Source organism: Xyrauchen texanus, chromosome 33, assembly GCF_025860055.1.
Source record: "Xyrauchen texanus isolate HMW12.3.18 chromosome 33, RBS_HiC_50CHRs, whole genome shotgun sequence".
Classification (NCBI taxonomy): Eukaryota; Metazoa; Chordata; class Actinopteri; order Cypriniformes; family Catostomidae; genus Xyrauchen; species Xyrauchen texanus.
Window position 1 is genome coordinate 34,297,729 of NC_068308.1, and position 19,790 is coordinate 34,317,518.

Below are 19,790 nucleotides of genomic sequence, written 5' to 3' on the forward strand. Positions count from 1 at the left end.
GGCATGAGGGTGAGTAAATGATGAGAGAATTTCATTTTTGGATGAATTATTCCTTCGTGATGTAGCCCCTGTACCAAACAACTTTTCCCATGCATGCTCTACCTCCTCTATTGAGCGGGACATGACATGCCATATTATTATCTGCTTATTTAGCATTTGTTTGCATTCCTTGCATTGTTTGAACATGTTTTATGCACAACAATAACGCTCTGTCGGCATTAAGGGAAATTATAGACCATACACATAAACAGATTTTAATGTAATTGTTTCATACAATACAATATAAAATGGTGATCAGTGTATTGAAAATAACTTTTTAATCTTTTCATTTCTGTCATCATGTCTCCTTTTTATTTTTTGGAATCAGATTCATGTAGTGTTTATCATAGATAAGTGATGTATTTTAAAAGTTGGCATACAGTGTTCATTAGAATGGGGCATAGATTTTGCAACTCGTTATTCAATAATCACTACTCATGAGTACTTTTAAATGAGCTACTATTTTACTCTTACTTGAGTAGTTTTTAGGACAGCTTCTTTTACTTTACTCACACTATAACTTTTGGGAAGTAACAGTACTTCTACTTGAGTATGATTTTTTTTGTACTCTTTCCACCCCTGATGTATGTATGTATGAATGGATAGATAGAAATATAGATAGATAGATGATAGTTAGATAGATGGTTTCATTTAGCCTTGCTTAATGATTTTTTTTAATTTTTTTTATCCAAGCTGCTCCTTTCTCTTGCGAGATCTGGCTGCACAGTTCTCTGTGTTTCTCCTCTTTAGAGACATGGTCAAATTTTTGACTGGCAGAGATTATTTAGGCAACCTTGCGTGAGAGAAATATTCCTGCCAATAAACAAAGGGTATCTGTTCAGGATTGCCAGTGCAACTGAGAGTGCATTGTTGTGCCATAAAGTGCTCCCAGAGCAAATGAGCAAGCCATCAGTATTCACTGACATGCGCCACTCTTCCTGTAGTGCATTAGAAATGAACAGAGGGGTTGTGCTTAGAGTTGAATCAGGATCTATGAGGCTGAATCACATTGCTGATATTTATTCACGAGTCACTGTAAAAGTCTGCCAGATGCCTTATTCTGAAATGTCTTTTAATTTTTCCTCAGGGGCCCAAGGGGTTGCCTTGCATTTTTTGTTTGAGCTGGCAATAATTAGGACAATCTGAGTCTTCTAGTAAACCGCAAAAATGGAAAACATTGGCTACACTGTGAATAAACATCTGGTTGATTGTGATATAGACCTGTTGGAAAACAAATATTACAATCAATAAGACAAGTTACTAACATGCCTGTAGCTATGGTAATTTCTAGGAATCTGGAAAAAACCTTATCTGGAAAGGCAAACAATCTACAGAGTTATAGAAAAACATAAAAATAAACTAATCATCAAACAAATCTAAAATGACAACAAAACAATGAGTTTGTGAAGCCAGTATGACTAATTAGATGCACAGGTAAATGTTTAAACCTGCTGGGCATTGTCTTTCCAGCCCAACAACACCACAGTGACTGCTTGAAGCTCTGCCTGCCTGGCAGACATCTCGGCCTGGATGAAGGAACACCACCTGCAACATATCCAAGCCAAAACCAAACTCCTTGTCTTTCCAGCCAACCCTGCTGTTGAACACAACATCACCGTGCAGCTGTGTGCAACGACAGTAACACCTTCCAAAACGGTCAGAAATCTTGGGTTAACCATCGATAACAAAAACATTTCACCGACCACATCTCAAAGACCTCTCTTAACATGCCACACAACTTCTTGTTCATTCACTTGACATAACTAGACTGGACTACTGTAATGTTCTCTTTGCAGGCCTCCCTGCATGTGCTATTAGACCTCTGCAAATGATTCAGAATGCAGCACATCTGATCTTTAATGAACCAAAGAGAGGACATGTTGCACCACTCCTTGTCTCTCTTCACTGGCTGCCAGTGGATGCATGTATCAAGTTCAAGGCTCTGATGCTGGCATACAGAACAGTCACTGGATCTGCTCCAGCATACCTAAAATAATTTTTGCAGAGCTATGCATCCACTAGAAGCCTGGGGTTGGCTAAGGAACGTCGCCTTGTTGTGCCAACACAATGAGGCACCAAAACACTTTCCTGAACTTTCGGCCTCATCATACCACGTTGGTGGAATGACCTTCCCAACTCCATCTGTGAAGCTGACGCACTTTCTGTCTTCAAAACACTGCTAAAAACACATATTTTCTATGAGCACTTAACTAGTCAATAAAAAAAAATTGTTGAACTTTAATCTGTTTTGAAAACTATTCTGATGCTATGGCACTTTTTGTAAAACTGTCTCCTTAAGATGATTTGCATATGGTTTCCTCTTTTGTAAGTCACTTTGGATAAAAGCATCTGCCAAATAAATATGTGTAATTGTAAATTACTGCCTGCTGTTCCTCCGCTGGTGTCTTCAGTTTTCCAGCTATGGGGTCATCTATCACGGATGTTTTGCCCCATAAATCCCGGAACATATCCTGGTGGTGGAGCAGAGGTCAGGAACGTCTCCCACCCCCTGCAGATGTACACCAGATTCTTTCACTTGCCTCTCGTTTTTGCTTTCTCATTAAGACATTCTTTGTTTCCCCTCAAGATATACCATACAACCAGGGCTCAATACCCTATTCCTACTTTATCACTTCAGCATACCCCACTTTACATCATTCCTTCTTAACCATAGCCAAAATCTTCCTCTGTCAATGCTGATCCATAGATACCAATGTTCTTCAACAGGTGCTGCATTAATGTTTCAATAAACCCTCAACACCTGACCTCCACAGGATAAGTGGTAGCCCTCCATCCATTTTACTTTACACTCGGTGGCCAGATCAACATATTTTAGCTTCTTTCTCTTATAGGCTGACTCCAGTTTGTCTTCCCATGGGACAGTAATTTCAATCATTATGACTTTCCTAGCTGATGCCAACCATAACACTATGTCCAGCCTCAATGAGGTAATGACAATCTCAGAAGGAAATTTAAGGTGTTGGCCAAGGTCGACCAACATTGACCTCACTTCCATGTATAAGGATTGATCTTTCCTTCCTCTGTGCCATGCCTTTTTAACAAACTCAATGTATTTCATTTGAGGAGCCTTTGCTGGTATTTAATCTACACACCTCCTTGTGCCAAGGTGGTCTTGCATGGTCTAGCAAGCCAACGTGTGCTGCAGATTTGCACTTGGGGCCTCACAGAGGGGACAAATTTCCTCTTTACCATACCACATAGACAACTTTTCAGGGCTTATGGGTAAAGTAACTAAAGTATAAACTTTATGAATGAAAATGTGCATGGTGGTATCTCAAGATGACCAAAATCAGATGACCAAGGTGCAGTGTAGGTTCATTGTGAGCAGCTAAGAATTTTTCATTTTAAAGTTTCCATCTGGTATTTAGGTGTGTTTTGGGTGATCCAATCGCATGTGTTCAGCACTAAATACAGGTCTCAATTGTGTCTAAAATATTTTATGACCAGATAAAAAACCCCACATATGAATATGGTCAAAAAAGCAAGTGACCAGATCGCAACTGAGGTGTAAATGCTTTCCGTCCTTCATGTGTCCCATCAGTAGTGAATCACCACCCCTCACCTGTCATGCAACCGCTGAGCTAAAACAGAGTTTAAATATTGCAGTATGAAAAAAAAAAAAAAAAACGGATATGTACACAATCACGAGAGCTTCACAGATCTTCTTTATTGTATCTGATATGCTTAACACAGATTACAAGCATGAACACCTGAAGCTTCTTTAATACAGGTAATCCACTAAATTAACAGATATTTCTGCTAGATTAATTTTCTACCACATATGGGAGAAACAGTGTATTTTTTGCACTTTCTTTGTCTTTTCTGATTTTGTTGTGCTTTAATATCATGCAGTAACAAACTGATTTAGTGATGGATGTATGTCTTCATTAAACGAAGACCCTCCCCTCCAAATCTTGTGTTCCAAGTGGTCAAAGGAGACCCATTTAAGTGACCAGGTGTAAACAGCAATGTGTCTCAATGTGACGAGGAGGAGGGCGTGGCCCTGATAGTGCACACTCAGCGTTAAATCAGCTGATAAGCGGGAGAGCGAGATAAAGGGAGCCAGAGATGCCAGTTTCGAGAGAGAGACGCATGTGTGTCTGTGTCCTTATGTTTTATATTTATTTAAGTTAATTTATATACTTAAAGTTTGTTTATTGTTCAGCTGGTTCCCACCTTCTCCTTGCCCACCTTTGAACTGTTACACTCACCTCTCCACATGTGATCGGATTACCTGGGTGAGGTGACGGAGGGGCAACCTGATTTCCAGTGGCGGGCTGTGCATTTTAAATCTAGGCCTTCATGAATCACACATGCCATTAAGAAAACACAGTTTCACAATAAATAAGACATCCTATGCCATTGGGCATCATACATTATGTCACAGATAACTATTTTAAACACATCTATCTAATAATAGTTGTGATTTAATTGTTGCTTGCAATACATTTTATTTTGTCAGATTACATGGTTATGCTGCATTCCATTCAAGTTGGATGTGGGATATTCCTACTTGATATATGATACCATTAATGCATTACATTCCCTAATATTTCTTTGAGTTGTAATTCTGACTTAAAGATGCATTCCATTGTACTTTTCCTAGTAGGAAGTTGGAAAATCCGACTTTCCTATTTGAATGGAATGCAGCACTACTTTTCAAAACTTGATTCGACACTGAATTCTCACTTGGAAAACTTTTGAAGTGAAAATCAATCAATAAATCAATTGCATGGTCATGCAGAACATCGCGTGTTTGTAATTCCATAAGGATCTCTTTCTCAACGGCAATAACAGCAGTGATGACAGCCGACTCGTCAGACAGATCTCACGTTCTTCGCTTTCAAATTATGTACATCACTTAAAGCATGATTGTATCACTCAAGGCCAGCTAGAAGGCCTCGACCCGGACATATCCTAAAGACCACACCCACCATGAACAAATAAATCAATCTGATTGGCTGATAAATCTGACAATCTGACTTTTGATGCCTATTTACTTGCAGTGTTGAGGGATTCTGAGGAAATTCTTAAAGGGTAACTAAACCCTAAACCAACTTTTTTTAGTTAATGATCTGTAAGAATGGGGCTTTATTAGTACTGGTCATTGATTCAAGTAATTTTTTTGACATTTGTGTATAAAGTGTTTTAATTCTACAATATATGGTGTAAAAACGTCTGAGTGCTGCCCTCTTCAGGTTGAACGGTGGCTACTGCAGTTGAATTTTCCTATTGGCTGTTGCGGTACTTCGTGACGTAAGCGGTGACAGCTGACGTAAGCAGGTTCCAGCTCACCACGCCAGATTCATGTACATGTCGTCTTGCGACCGTGTGAGGAACAATAATAACATAGAGTCTGACAGCAGCTGTCAATTAATCCGTCACTACGAGTCTCAGGTGCCCCCCGCTCAGCCCCGCACTCGGTTCGTTCCCTCTATCCCCGCCGGGGTCTGCCCACTTTTCCAGCATTTTCAATATTTCTAGTGGGTGGATTCAGACTCTGAGCAGGGGTTTAGTTACCCTTTAAGGGTGGAGATCATATGATTTGTATAACAGTTGTCACACATTTCTTGTAAGAATCAAGGAAACAATTCTGACTGGATAAACTTTTCGTTTTTGTCTATTTGTTTGTAGATTATTTAAAAGTGAAAAGCGATTAAAAATACATAGTCAAAAAAGGTGTTTGAGAATTAAATATATATTTTTTTTTATTTATTTGGCATGTTATGCCAGCAGAGAAGGCTTTACTGGCCCTGAGAAATCTTGATTTCTTTCTAAAACCTGTGCTGTATAGGGCTGGGATATCATCACAATGATTTTGCTGGGGATGTAAAATGAAACAGTATTGCGAATATTGTGATTATTTTAATGCACTTTTTATTTGGCCGCATGATTTGACTAAATAACTATTTTCATGATCCCTCAGAGCTGCACAATTAACCAAAATAACATTAAAATCGTGATAAGTAATATGTGATTATTAAACTGCAAAAGGCTGTGATTAAATGCAATTACAACCTACATGGTCAATGTGCGCTTCAGACTGAATAATAATTTATAATAATAATAAATAAATAAAAGAAGAAATAATTTTATGAATCATGCAAGGCATATTAGCTTTACAGAAACTGCATTTAGTTTTGACACACTTCCAATTTAAGCCCCATCCACATCATGTTATATCGGAATACAGAAAGAGATACAGGTAATTTTGACACTGTAACCGATACAGATACAGAGAATGGCTTCGCTCCACGCCCCTAATAATTAAGGTAACCCAAAAGTTAAACTGTTTTGTCACAGTTGTCATGTGTTTTAAATGGTATACAATTATTAATTTTCAAAACAATGCTTGATATTTTTGTACTTTACCTTTTACACTTTTGTAGTTTCATGAAATTGTGTTTTATAATTGTGTTATCGTTTACATTTTGCAAAAAAAAAAGAAAATCTTTTAATAGGCTGTTAAAGGCAAGTTCCACTGTGACAACTTGCCTGATATACTGTTACAGAATGCCACTGCGGCAGGGCGGAGGGCGGGGCCGGGTCGTGATACTACACACCTGGTCCCGTATTAGGCTAATTACGCATCAGTGAGGTTTAAAGGCTGACTGCAGAGGGCCGTGCGGGAGAGGGAGATCGTTAGCGGACATGTCCGTCATATGTGTTTGTGTCTTTGTTTTAAGTTTACCATTAAACTATCATTTATATTATCAAGCCGGTTCTCGCCTCCTCCTTTCCATTGAATACGTTACACTGGTGCCGAAGCCCGGGAAGGATACGCCGTAGTAGAGTTCTCGCCACTACCGTCCACCCCAGCGGAGCAGCCGCGGCCATCTGCCGGGGGACGAGGACCCCAACCGCCTGAACGAGGACGATGGCCGATGACCGTGAGGGGAGAAGGGGCTCCTAGCCGACCGCCTGGAGCGGTCAGGGCCGCTGCCAGGGGCGCAGGAGTCGCCTACGGCCGCTGAAACACGGTGGGGTTTCAGACCGCCGACCGCGAGCGGGGAGGGGCTCACTGGCGACCGCCTGGAGCGAGAGGACCGCTGCCAGGGGCGGGGGAGACCCCTTCTGTTCCCCGAGAACCCGGTGGGGTGTTCTGTCCGCCAGGGGCTGGAGGACTGCCTCGGATCCGCCCGGAGAAGCGCGGCTATCGTCTGATTAAGGGTGGAGGAGTGGCCGAGGAACAAGCTGCGGCGTATCGGAGAACTTGCGAGTAAGAGTTTTTTTTTGTTTTTTTTCATCTCTCTCTCTCTCCTCTCTCTCTATCACTGTTGCTCTGCGTTGGCCTTTATCCTCTTTTAAATTTTACAGTTTTTTGGGGGGTACTACACTGTTCGGAAGTACCCCCATTTTAATATTTCTGTTTCCCTCCCCTTGTCCCCTCCCTCGTCCAGGTAGATGGGGATGACCTGCCGGCAGACAGCGCGGAGGGCGGGGCCGGGTCATGATACTACACACCTGGTCCCGTATTAGGCTAATTATGCCTCCGTGAGGTTTAAAGGCTGACTGCAGAGGGCCGTGCGGGAGAGAGAGATTGTTAGCGGACATGTCCGTCATGTGTGTGTGTGTGTGTGTGTGTGTTGTCTTTTAAGTTGATCATTAAAACTATTATTTATATTGAAAAGCCGGTTCTCGCCTCCTCCTTTCAGCCACATTAGTGGTCAATATATGTGTTCAATGGGCAAAAAACTATGGAATTTTTTTTTGACAAGGCACAACTTGAAATTGACTTTCCAAAATAACCTACCCTGACAAATATTCACTGGAGTATAAAGTGTGACTGTTAGCACCAGTTTCCCCTATTTCCAGGGAATTACTGCTTAAATAACATGCACAGTATTCACAGTACTGTATACTGTGAATTCATATTAAGAACTGCTTCATAGTGTTAAAGAAATAAAAAAATAAGACGCATTACGTCTTGCTAAAACCGTGGCACATAAACATATTTAATTCATCACAATCATTTCTGCAGGGAATTTCAGCGCAACCACAGTCCAGCTCAAATTAATGACCTAATGAAGCCTGCTATTGTTGTTCAAGTGTGTGTGTGTACCTCAGAGATTAATTCAGTGTTTTATGTATACCCTTTAAGCATGAGTAGATGCTTGCCTGACAAATACCAATTAGCCCAGAGAAGCTGGGGTTTGTATTGCTTCATGGAATTGTCTGATTTTATTTACTGTCTTTGTCTCAGATGTCTTTTTATGGATTTCAAACTCTTGTCTGTGTGGGCCATGGCAGTGCTGAAGGATTTCTTCACAATAAAGGACATAGAGAGACAAATGATGGTGCTGTCAATGGATTTCATTCATAGCTGAGATGAAAATTTAATCTACATTTTCATATCAGCTTTTCCTGTCCAAAACTAACATGAAAGTCCTCTGTTTACCTGAAAATACACTTTGTATGAATGGTATGCGTTTTTCTGAAATGAAATGAAATAAATTAAGCACTGCTTAGCCATTTTAATGAAAAATACATTTTATCATATTACATATTGTGTATGGCATGCATTGACATATGACTTAAGAGACTTTCAGTCGATGATTTGACAGTTCTTAAATACATCAAGGCTACACAAGCGTAGATTTCAGTCTTAAGCCAATGTCATCTGTCATGCCTCTTTGACTTTTTTAAATGTTAGCTGTGCCCTGGAAATATAATGCTGTTGTAATGATTTTGAATCCTTTGATTCAAAAGATACAAGATAGTTGAGACCTTTTTTGCAGCATAGTTTCAATGGACATTTCTAAACTATAGGCACTTTTGGCACAGTGGCGTTCAAGGGGTCATTACATACTCTTTTATAAAAAAAAAAATACATAATTGTATTATCTTCCCTGAGGTCCACTGACCAATTTTAGTAAGAGTTTTTGCACCAAAACCGTCATAATTGAATAATATTTGATAATTTTCCACCCTGTCAATGACCCTTTATCTGAAATTCTTGGTTTTGGCCTCATCAACTCCTTAAAACCTCAACTAAAACACCCACTGTTATGATTAGCTAACATCGTGCAGCCCCTGGAATACAGCCATAATTTAACCTCAATCAAAATAAAATTAACCAGTTCCATAACATTATAAAACTACATTTCAAGGTTTGCAAATAATGCAATCAAAAACATTGCATCTGAAAATATTTATCTGTTCACTCAATCACATCAGCACCATAAACTATACCGTCATGACATTTGAAACATTTTTGAATGGAATTGGTTATTTACGGTTTTGCTGTCGGGTCCAATAGTGTTTTTGACTGCCCATCTTTCAATAACAGCTCCATTGCAAAGCTTGAATCATATTTTGACAAGCAATCTATGCTGATATTAGCCGAAAGCAGTAGTGGAATGGAGTGCATTTTTAAAAGTTGCACTTGTACCACTATTGAAACATGGAGCACATCAAAATGATCAAAGACATCCATCTAGTGCATGTTTACATAGACCAACTATTAAAAATAGCACAGATGAGAGCAAAAACCCATACAGGACACCTTTATACTCAAAACAGTAAGACACAGCATGAGGGTCTCCTTTTAATAGTTATACAGTAACTTGACATTGCATCTTTTAAAAGCGGTGCGTGATGCACGATAATGTTCAAAACAGTTTGTCTAGTGCATGTTTATGTAGATAAAACGTTTAGTAAGGTGTCCTGTGTAAGTCCCCTTTGGTGTAGATGAGTCTCCCCTGACAGATGAGGCCCATATCTTTCCTACTTACCTGTCTGACTTAGTGCCAATGGATGGGGTCTTGCTGCTGAGGCAGTCTTTTGCTGACATTTTGGTCCCTGTGACGTAAAAATTCAGAAATTCAAACTAGACATTTTTGCAGCTTGGTTTAAATAGAAGGAGAAGGTTTAGAATGCTCAAACTTACAGTATGTTTTTTTTTTTTTTAAATATATATATATATCAGTAGTTGAGGCTCAGGGTTACTGACCAGAAGGTTGGGGGTTCAAGCCCCAGCACCACCAAGATGCCACTGTTGGGCCCTTGAGCAAGGCACTTAACTCCAGGTTGCTCCGGGGATTGTCCCTGTAATAAGAGCACTGTAAGTCGCTTTGGATAAAAGCGTCTGCCAAATGCATAAATGTAAATGTAAATATAGTAGAATTACCTATTTTATGTCAAAAGATCAAGGCTAGGAATTTGATTCTTCATCTCATGACCCCTTTAAAACTGTCCCAACATAGTCTCATGAAAATGTGTGATAATTTGTACGATATGATTGAAATCGTAAGATATCCTGCAACTTGACTCGTTCAAAAAGGTAATATTTTTCCCCCATAGAGACTAACCAAAAGACTTGCTAATGTTAATTTGTTTTGCTCACTTGTTTTTTCTCAACACATCACATCTCAAGCATGCTCTGTTCAATGGGACACTGTTAGACACTGTTGTCTCCTTGGAAAACAAGTAAACTAACTTTTGAAAACATTTTATTAGATGCTGCATTTATTGAAAAAATATTTTTCCACACCATAAATATTGAAATGCTCTGTTTAGTTCACCCTCTTTATATAATCATGGTGAACATGTACTATTTCAGCATTTTCTGATGCATGTTCATGTTTTTGAAAGTATGGGTAAAGAAGTAACATCTATAAATTAAAGGCATTTGAACAGTAGCAAACTGATGAAGGCATGGTAAAAAGTTTCATTTAAGACATTTATATAGTATAACAAAAAGGAAAATAAAGTTGAAATCTGTCCATTTTAATATTAATCAACCTCTGAGAAATAAAGGTTAGATTCCTATGATTTATGCTACCACAAAGTGTGTTTATAAAAGTATGACAACAACAAACAATTCTTTATTTTGCCCTTTAAAAAATGTCATTTTTGTCAGGAAAGTATTAAATGCATCTTTGAATGTTATTTCTTGCTAAAAAATTGGTTCACCCCACATCAAAGTTGGGTGTGAAGTCAGCGGCTGTGAATATGCTTGAAAAATAATTAGATCTTATCTCAGGTTATTTATATCTGCTTTGGATTTCCTGCATGCTGTGTCCCTCGCTGTCTCTGTCACTCAGGAGAATGTGGACCCATGAGATAGAGCGCACAAACATTTCATTAACTACATGCTAATGACTCGCATGCTTATGTTTGCATAGATTACTGGCTTGCAGCTGAAAGCAGACACATCCCCTAACCCCTTCTCTTTCTCTGCACGACAAATTTTGGGTTTATTTATTAGGACTTTTCCTTCATTCTTGTCAGTGACGGTAAACATTGTGGCTTTGTCAGGTTGACACATGGAGTTTATTAAAAATATTGGCTTTATAGAAATCAAGTCCAGACCACGAGAGACAGGGCAGTTTTCAAAAAAGAGAGGCAATGATATTTTCTTTAACATTTAATATTGCATTGTGGAATCGGGTACACATATTAATAATTTGTGTCATGTTGTCATCGCATTTATTACAAAAACATACAGATGCATCTATCTATCTATCTATCTGTCTGTCTGTCTGTCTGTCTGTCTGTCCATTGGTCACCATTGTTTATTGGAAGGTTCTTTCTCCTTTTTTACTATACATACTTATTTTGGTACAGTTTTGATTTATAGAAGGACAACTACTCTGCTACAGATCGATTTCCAAATGTGCACTAACAAATATTTATCAAGACAGTAAAAGATAGTGTTGAATTTAATATGAAAGATATTGCACTTCAATGACAAGTTGAAGTGGTACATTCGTACAGTAAGGCCATACAAATCATAGCTCAAGAATATTAATTAAGAGGATTGGGCTGTCTAGAAAGGTTGCCTGGCAAAGTCAGCATTCACTAATTAATATATATGAGATAAATGTCGCTTTTGACGTCACACAAAGTCCATTGCGGCCTCCACAAAATGTTTGTGTGCCATTGGCTGGACTGCTGGTTTATGTCCATTGCAGAATGTCAATGGATACTGAACAAAATATATGTTGTTTTTATCTTCATATTTTGTTTTTTATTTCATCAACATGAACTGTGTGTGGTTGTACATTTTTAGTGCATAGTGAAATGGCAATGTGTATTAAATGTGCAACATTGTTTTGCAAAGGTCAAGTAATGTCAAGGTCAAGGTCATTTTGTAAAATATATACCTTGAATGCACTGTAGGTTGCTTTGGAGGAAAGTGTCTTGCTAATGCATACATTTAAATGTTGGAAACAACAAGCGTTGACATTTTTAACACAGGAGCCATGTGTGTCTTCCAATCACCGAACAACTGTGTGAACTGAATTTATTCATGCTGCATCTGTTCATTTAAGTGTATTTGTAAGGTGTCAAGTACATACTCCTCAGAATTTATTACATTTCAGCAGAATAAGTCACAGTAACCACAAAAACTTAAAAAGGCTTTTAATAACACCATCAGAGTGCGTGAGGCATCCGTATACACCATCTGGTCCTGCACATGTTGAAGCTGCCACATGTTGCCAAAACAGTTGTTTTATACTATATCAAAGCTGTGTCTCTAAGATATTTATTTTTTCTTTTCATGCAGTAAAATATTGCAATCCATGTGGTTATGCAGTGAATATAGATAAATGATACTGTCAGTAATACCTGACCTGATGTCATACTGCTATCACATTACTGTTTGTGAGCAAGTGGTGCATTTACAGTATCTCTAGTTTCAGTGTCAGCGATGACAATATAATCCCAGAAGGAACTGAACAATCAATAAAGTGTGAGCAGACACTATGAGACTTGAGTTCGGAAAATGAATCAAACTTGTGATACAAATGTCATGACAGCTGGTATCACTGTAAACAAAACATTGATGTGTACAGGTGTTAATAACGTCTAGGTCATGGGTTTGATAAGTCAAGAAAAACATACTTAAAGAAATAGTTCATACAAACATCCATCCATCATCTTCTATAGCTGCTTGTCTTATGAAGGGTCCCGGGTAGTGCTGGAGCCTATCCCAGCTGTCTCAGGCCGTAGGCAGGGAAACAACCTGGACAGGTGGTCAGTCCATCACAGTCACCCAAAGGTGAAAATTTTAAGAATATCTCTGCTCTGTTGGTCCATACAATGAAGCTCCAAAAAGCACATAAAGGCAGCATAAAATTAATCCATACAAATCCAGTGTTTCAATCCATGTCTTCTGAAGTGATCTACTTAGTTTTGAGTGAGAACAGACCAAAATATAACACATTTTTCTCTATAAATGTTAACATCAGCAGACTCCATGAAGATCATGACTTGAAGCTTGAAAAAGGGGAAACACATTTTTTTTTTCATAGTTTTGTATTTTTGTTTTTATTTGTGCATACATCTCAATAAATTTTGTTAGAAAACTTAAAAACTTGTTTTTCTGAAAACAAGACAAATATTACCAGTGAAATGAAGAAAGATTACATTAATTCAAAATGAGAAGCTTATTTTTTCTTACATTTACAATTTTCTTGCTTTAAGCAGAAATCTCACTAAATTTGATTAGATTTAGATTTTTTTTTCTCACTTTAGATAAAAGCATCTGGAAATTGCAAACATGTAAAATTATATACAGTTATACCAGCAAAACTAAAAGTAAAATTGAGAACACAAATTAATATGTAAACCACGCTCTTTTTTTTGTATGTTTGTGTTTTGATTAAATTAATAAACTATGCAAGAGGTATCGACATGAAAAAAAAAAACATTATAATTGCCTTTTCAGCTGGCTGATGAAAAATGGAAAGAACTGCAGTTAAACAATCACTGGGATGGCCTGAAAATTCCAAACCCAAGAATGCTAATGAAAAAGCTTTTAGGTGAGACAAGGAGAAACATCTCAGCCCATTGTTTACAGTTTTTAACCTACAATCAGCCTACAAATGGCTTACATATTTGTCTTTTCATATTGAGCTAGGTTAGGAGAATGTATTGTAACATTACAAAAATGTCTTTGAAATTTGCAGACAAATCAGAAGTGTTTTGATAATTTATAAAATAAATGAATAAAAATAAAATGCACTGTACATATTATTGCTATCAGTAAAATAATCAAACTCATCAAATAGCCATTTGTCATATGTTGTTGGAAAGCTTTCAAAGAGTTGAATACAACAAGCCCATTTGTTTTACTCACAGACAAAAATGTAGGGAGCAATAGCTAAGAATATGTCTTTGACAAATATGTTGTTACATGCTGCGTTTTCACTTATAACTTCACAAAAAAATTAACAGAACTTAAACTATCACATGACATTACTTCGAGGAAGTGATCATCTTTCAAACATGCCCACACACAATGTAATTGGATGCATAGATCACTAGATAATCCACAAGCAGCACAATGTTACATGTGGCCTTCAGGAGATGGCACCAGTAAATGACACTCTTGTAAATGACACTCAAAAGGCACTCTTTCTGTGAAATCATTTTACTAAATTCATGTCTGCATTCAATGCAAACCTTTAGTCATTGTTGTGTTTGCATGTGTAATTAGTTCTTAAGTACAATTATTGTGTTTTTTTTTTATTGTGTTTATTTGTTTTTTGGCATTTGGACACACAGAGACGTCTTTGGACAATATGATCAATTATTTTTGTAATGTTTTAACTATTTATTGCTTTGTCGTATCGCACACATTTTCTCCGAAGCGGTTGACATGATTGGAAACAAAACAAAAACAGTCATTTCGAAGCCGTCTTATTTACACCCAGAGATATATCATGTGAAATAAGAAAAAAAAAGACTTTTTTGGAGATCTTGCAGCAGTTTCTTAGGCCAAGATTCTCAGAATGTATCATAATCTATATCATTAAAAGTTTGAAAAGTTTTCTTTACAATGATACCAAACACTTGATCCTCCTTGATTCAGTTTTTTTTGTTGAGTTATTTTGGGTATGCCACTTAAACAGGGAATCTTTAAAAACATATTCAGAGCTTAAATGGTTAATGTAATGAACTTTGATGTTTTGTAGTGACGGGAGGATATAGATCCAAAATAGGGTCTAGAATCACACAAGACGTAAATTTACAAAAGAAAAGCAACCCAATTATCTGGGCCATGTGCTACAGTGCTGTTTATGTAGATATTTGTGTAATGGATACCTAATTTAGTTTCAGGATGGCAAGAAATGATTGTTTTGTGATGACGCAAACTCCAAATTGAAGTTTTAATTGTTGCATGTCAAATTATCTTCATCCCTATAACTGTGCTTAGGAAAGCCTCTAAAATGGAATCCGATTATAGCGTGCATTTAGCAGTAAGTGGGAAGATTATGAAATTGTAGTGTGCGATGCTTACCTTACCTTTCTCATAATGAAAGACGTCTTTTTATTTGTTTCTAGAAAGATGACTATTTTTGCTGCTTCCTTTGGATGTTGACTGATAATTTATTACATTTGGAAAAAAAGGTCTGGTCTTGGTGTTTTGTCCAGGGTTTTATGAATTGTCACCGGGTTGGCCACTTCAAGTAAAATCGTAATCAGGAAAAGAGGAACTGCAATCAGATGGAGATTGTTGCTGGGCTTCCACTTGTTGCTAAGAGACAGGTGTAAAATGAAAGTTCTGCTCTGAAGGAGGCATTTTGTGTAATTGTGACTGTTCTGAACAAAAACAGGTCATATCTTTCCTTCACAGTCTGAAAGTACTGGATTCCATTAACAGTTCTCTTGGATATCTGCCATACACTGTCAACCATGGAAAACACTGGCCTTTCTGTAAATTTGGGGGTTCTGCACATAATTGGACTGCAATTCAGTGGTGTATGTTGCTGTTAGGGGTGGGGTTGGGGAGGGGTGTGCTGCTGTTGAGGGAAAATTTAAGGGTAAAGTGTGTAATTTCTGTGTACCAAACATAAAAGCAAAGAATTCTAAATAGGAGCATTTTCTGAAGAACATGGGAGTGATGCTTGCCATGGCAAAGCTTGCTGCCACAATGTCCCACAAAGGTTATCAGTACACTTCCCCAAATCAAACAAGGCCGCCCTCTTTGCATTTTTCTGGTGTAGACATATAGCTGGAGCCCTCACGATCCTCAGCCCACCACCCATATTAAAACAAGCCCACCCCCATGTCTCTGTGATATTCTTGTGTAGAGATGTGGCTTGCCCTCAAAGTTCTAGTACACTGATGTCCTCAGTACACTTGCTCCAGTCAAATGAGCCCACCCCCATGTCTCTACGATATTCTGGTAAGAGATAAGGTGTTGTGGATGGTTGATTGGGTGTTGTGGGCAGCTGCTAGGGTGTCACTGAACTTGCTATACTGCCCCATGTGAAAGAAGTGATAAAATATGTTGAACGGAGCTGAGAGAACTGCAACCTTATTGATAAATGCTGCATAATACAATTAGCCAACACTATTTAAAACACAAAGACACAATGGAAGGAAGATCGTTAGAAGTTTTATGAATGAGAGAAGTTCCAATTTTGCAAATACTGTGGAGCATTTTGTGGTGTTCTGTGGGCGCAGATTTAGTGTGGGCCTGCTTATTACTGATACTGATGTGAAATAAATACTTCTAAACTTTTATTTTTCCCCTGAAGTCAGAAGTTTGGGTAACACTTTATTTTAATGTGTCCTTTTACTGTAGTAATAACATTCAATTATGCGTAATTACAAGCAGCAAACCCTAAACCAAACCCTTACTCTAACCCTAGAGTAAGTACATGCTGTTAATTAGTAATAATCAGTAATTACTTATGTAATTACACTGTTACAAGGACACATTCAAATTAAGTGTAACCAAAGTTTGGAGCCTGACACACAAAGAAAATGAAAGCAACTAGGCTTTAGATCTAATTCACAGTCATATCACATTTCCTGACTCATGACTCATTTAAAAACATTGTTCAAGACAGACATTCTGCATCCAGAAAGGGTTTAAACTGTTTTTAGCAAAATTGTGTAACTTCTGGTTCCATTTGCACAAGGTCTGAGGCAACAGGTTAAACATTTGGATTAGACAGACTGAAAAATTTGCCAGTCACACACTAAGAGAACAATTCATTCTGGAATTGTAAGTTCCAATTAAATGGTAATTCCTTGAAACTCTATTTACTCTTTTATAGCTACACTCAGACATGGATACAGAAGATGGCTCGGTGAAGTATGTCCTCACAGGAGACGGGGCTGGAACTATTTTTGAGATTGATGAGAATTCCGGAGATATTCATGCCATCCGAAGGCTAGACAGGGAAGAGAAAGCGTCATACACCCTGAGCGCCAAAGCTGTCAACAAAACCTCCGGGCAGGATCTGGAGAGGGCCTCGGAATTCATCATCAAAATCCATGACATCAATGACAACGAGCCAAAGTTTTCCAAGGACACATTTGTGGCCAGTGTATCAGAGATGTCAACTGTTGGTAAGTAAATTTGTATCTTGGTTCAAGAGTTCAGCTTCAAGTGTCTATTTAGAACTGTTTAGAAGCTACTTATGGGTAATGTTTAATGCATTTCAATGTGTTTTTTAAATAATTGTTAAAATGGTAACACTATACAAAGTTACATACAGGTTACATTATTTAGCATTAGTTAATGCATTGGATACTTTGAACTAACAATTAACACTATTTTTTTACAGCATGTATTAATCTTTGTTAATGTTAGTTAATAAAAACACAATTGATAATTTGATAAGGTTCAATTTGTTAACATGAACTAGCAATAAACAATACCTTTAAAGCATTCATTAATCTTGTTTAATAATAATTTCAACATCTTTATATATATATATATATATATATATATATATATATATATATATATATATATATATATATATATACCCTGTCTCGGCTCCTCAGTGCAAAACCTGAATGAGTGGTTGTGAGCCAGCTCCTTTTATACCCGTACGTCCGGGGGATTGGCATGCAAGTTCCACTCGCCAATTTCCATTGGCCTTTTCTCAAAGATCAGAGGTGTTTGGGGCTCCCAAGAGTGACCTCCTAGTGTCACTACATCGACACAACATCTTGTTCCCTCCATCAGGGAACAGAGGTTACAACAGTAACCAAGCTGTTTTTGACTCATAAAAAAGACAAACCAAAAAATATAATAAAAAAGGCTTCACAAGGGGCTATTCAAAATAAACTGAGCAGTAAAACCATTTACTACACAGAGCAAAGTGACATTGCGCTATTTAAACTAACACTTTTGCTTTTTTAATGCTAAATTTGAAAACACTTTGTTTCAGCCACTTAATCAGCGTTGAATAAAACTATGAAAAAACATTCAACTTCACATCATTTGCAGTGAGGATAAAGATGTGAGAATATCCCATTGAAATTCATTCAATTATCAGTTAATTTAAACCCATTAAGAACAAGAGAGAATCAGAGTAAATTAACAGGATGCAGTGAGCTAAAATCAATTAATCTTCATGAAGCAACAAATTAACCCGCACGTTTATCAAATGAATCAAAACTCATTTACAGTTCTGACAAAAACAAGGCAGCCGGTTTTGATTAAAGATTTTTTTCTATGATAAGATAATCGTTGTGAATGTTAATCATTGTGACCGGCAAATGAATCAAAGACAAATCTTGAAATTAAGCTTGAAGTGGTTAGTGATGTCTTGGTGTACCTATGTGTGCTTGTCCATTCATGAAGGATCATTTGGTAAGTCTTGACACAAAGTCTGTATCAAATGTTACTAAAAGTCAAATGAAACTTTTCCTTTTTTATTTTGGCTCTTTCAACAACTTATTTATTGGTAAGGGAGTGTGGTAAGATGCGTTAGTGGGTAGGATGTGTCGACACCTTAATCTTGGTAAATGTGTAAAACAAATTGTCACGTGACCATATATTCAGAAATGATAAAAACTGAAACCTAAACATTACTGAAACATTTTGTACAGTAATTTTAGTAACCTTCTTCTGTCTGGTTTATGAGTACCTTTAAAAAAATGTGATGCAAAATTAGACATTTGAAATGGGATAGTGCAGTGGTTCTTAACCTCAGCAAACTTCCAAGGGAGCTCAATAAAAATGCTAAGTTCTTTGTCGTATCAACATCTTTAAACCAAACCCTTATTGTACTACATAAAATCAAGATTTTATGTAGTACAATATATATGATGTCAGTTTACTTTTAACAGTTTTACTTTTATTGAAGAACATTCTGTTCTTGAAATCTCTGGAATTACAAAATGAAAGGGAATGCAAGAGCATTGACATAGAGCATGAGCACTAAGCGCATGATGTCATTGCCATGTTAACCAATACATTTCAGCTGATTTGCTGAATACAAGAATGAATGTTTAATGAATTTTGTTCTCTGCATAGGATACCAGAGACAATAGCGAGAAGGACAATTAGGAGGTTTAATTCAAGAAAATAAATCAGTGACCCTATCAAAAACTGAACTCGTGTACTCCAACTCTTGTTTCCTTCCCCATCGCCCTGCCCCCACTGGTCTCTGTTCACATCATAGTTTTTGGATCTGAACTGCGGTCCAATTACGTCATCAACATGAGTACAAGCAGCAGCTGATAACTACTTTAATTAATAACTCAAGAAGACATCAGTTTCGCTGTGTTATTGAAGATTTCATCTCTTTAGATTTACCACAAAAACTTTACATGCACAAAACAACAATTTTGTTTATCTGCCACAGATGCATTGAATGTGCAATTATGTGAAGAATATTAGCATTTGATGCGAGCCTGTGGCTGCGTTGCAAGTGTGAAGAATGTGAGTTGCTCTCTGAAGGTGATTTATTTGGACAAATACTGGTATGAGAAATTCATCACACCATAAATTGCTATCAGGAGCCTGCAAA

The 19,790-nt window shown here is 37.5% G+C and overlaps 1 protein-coding gene across 1 annotated transcript in view; it reads left to right on the forward strand.

Annotated features, from left to right (window-relative positions):
• The window catches only part of LOC127626437 (cadherin-10-like), a 106,695-nt gene that overhangs the window by 42,246 nt on the left and 44,659 nt on the right, over positions 1–19,790 (forward strand). Inside the window, 1 exon segment of the mRNA XM_052102207.1 lies at positions 17,079–17,373. Coding sequence (XP_051958167.1) covers positions 17,079–17,373 — 295 coding nt within the window.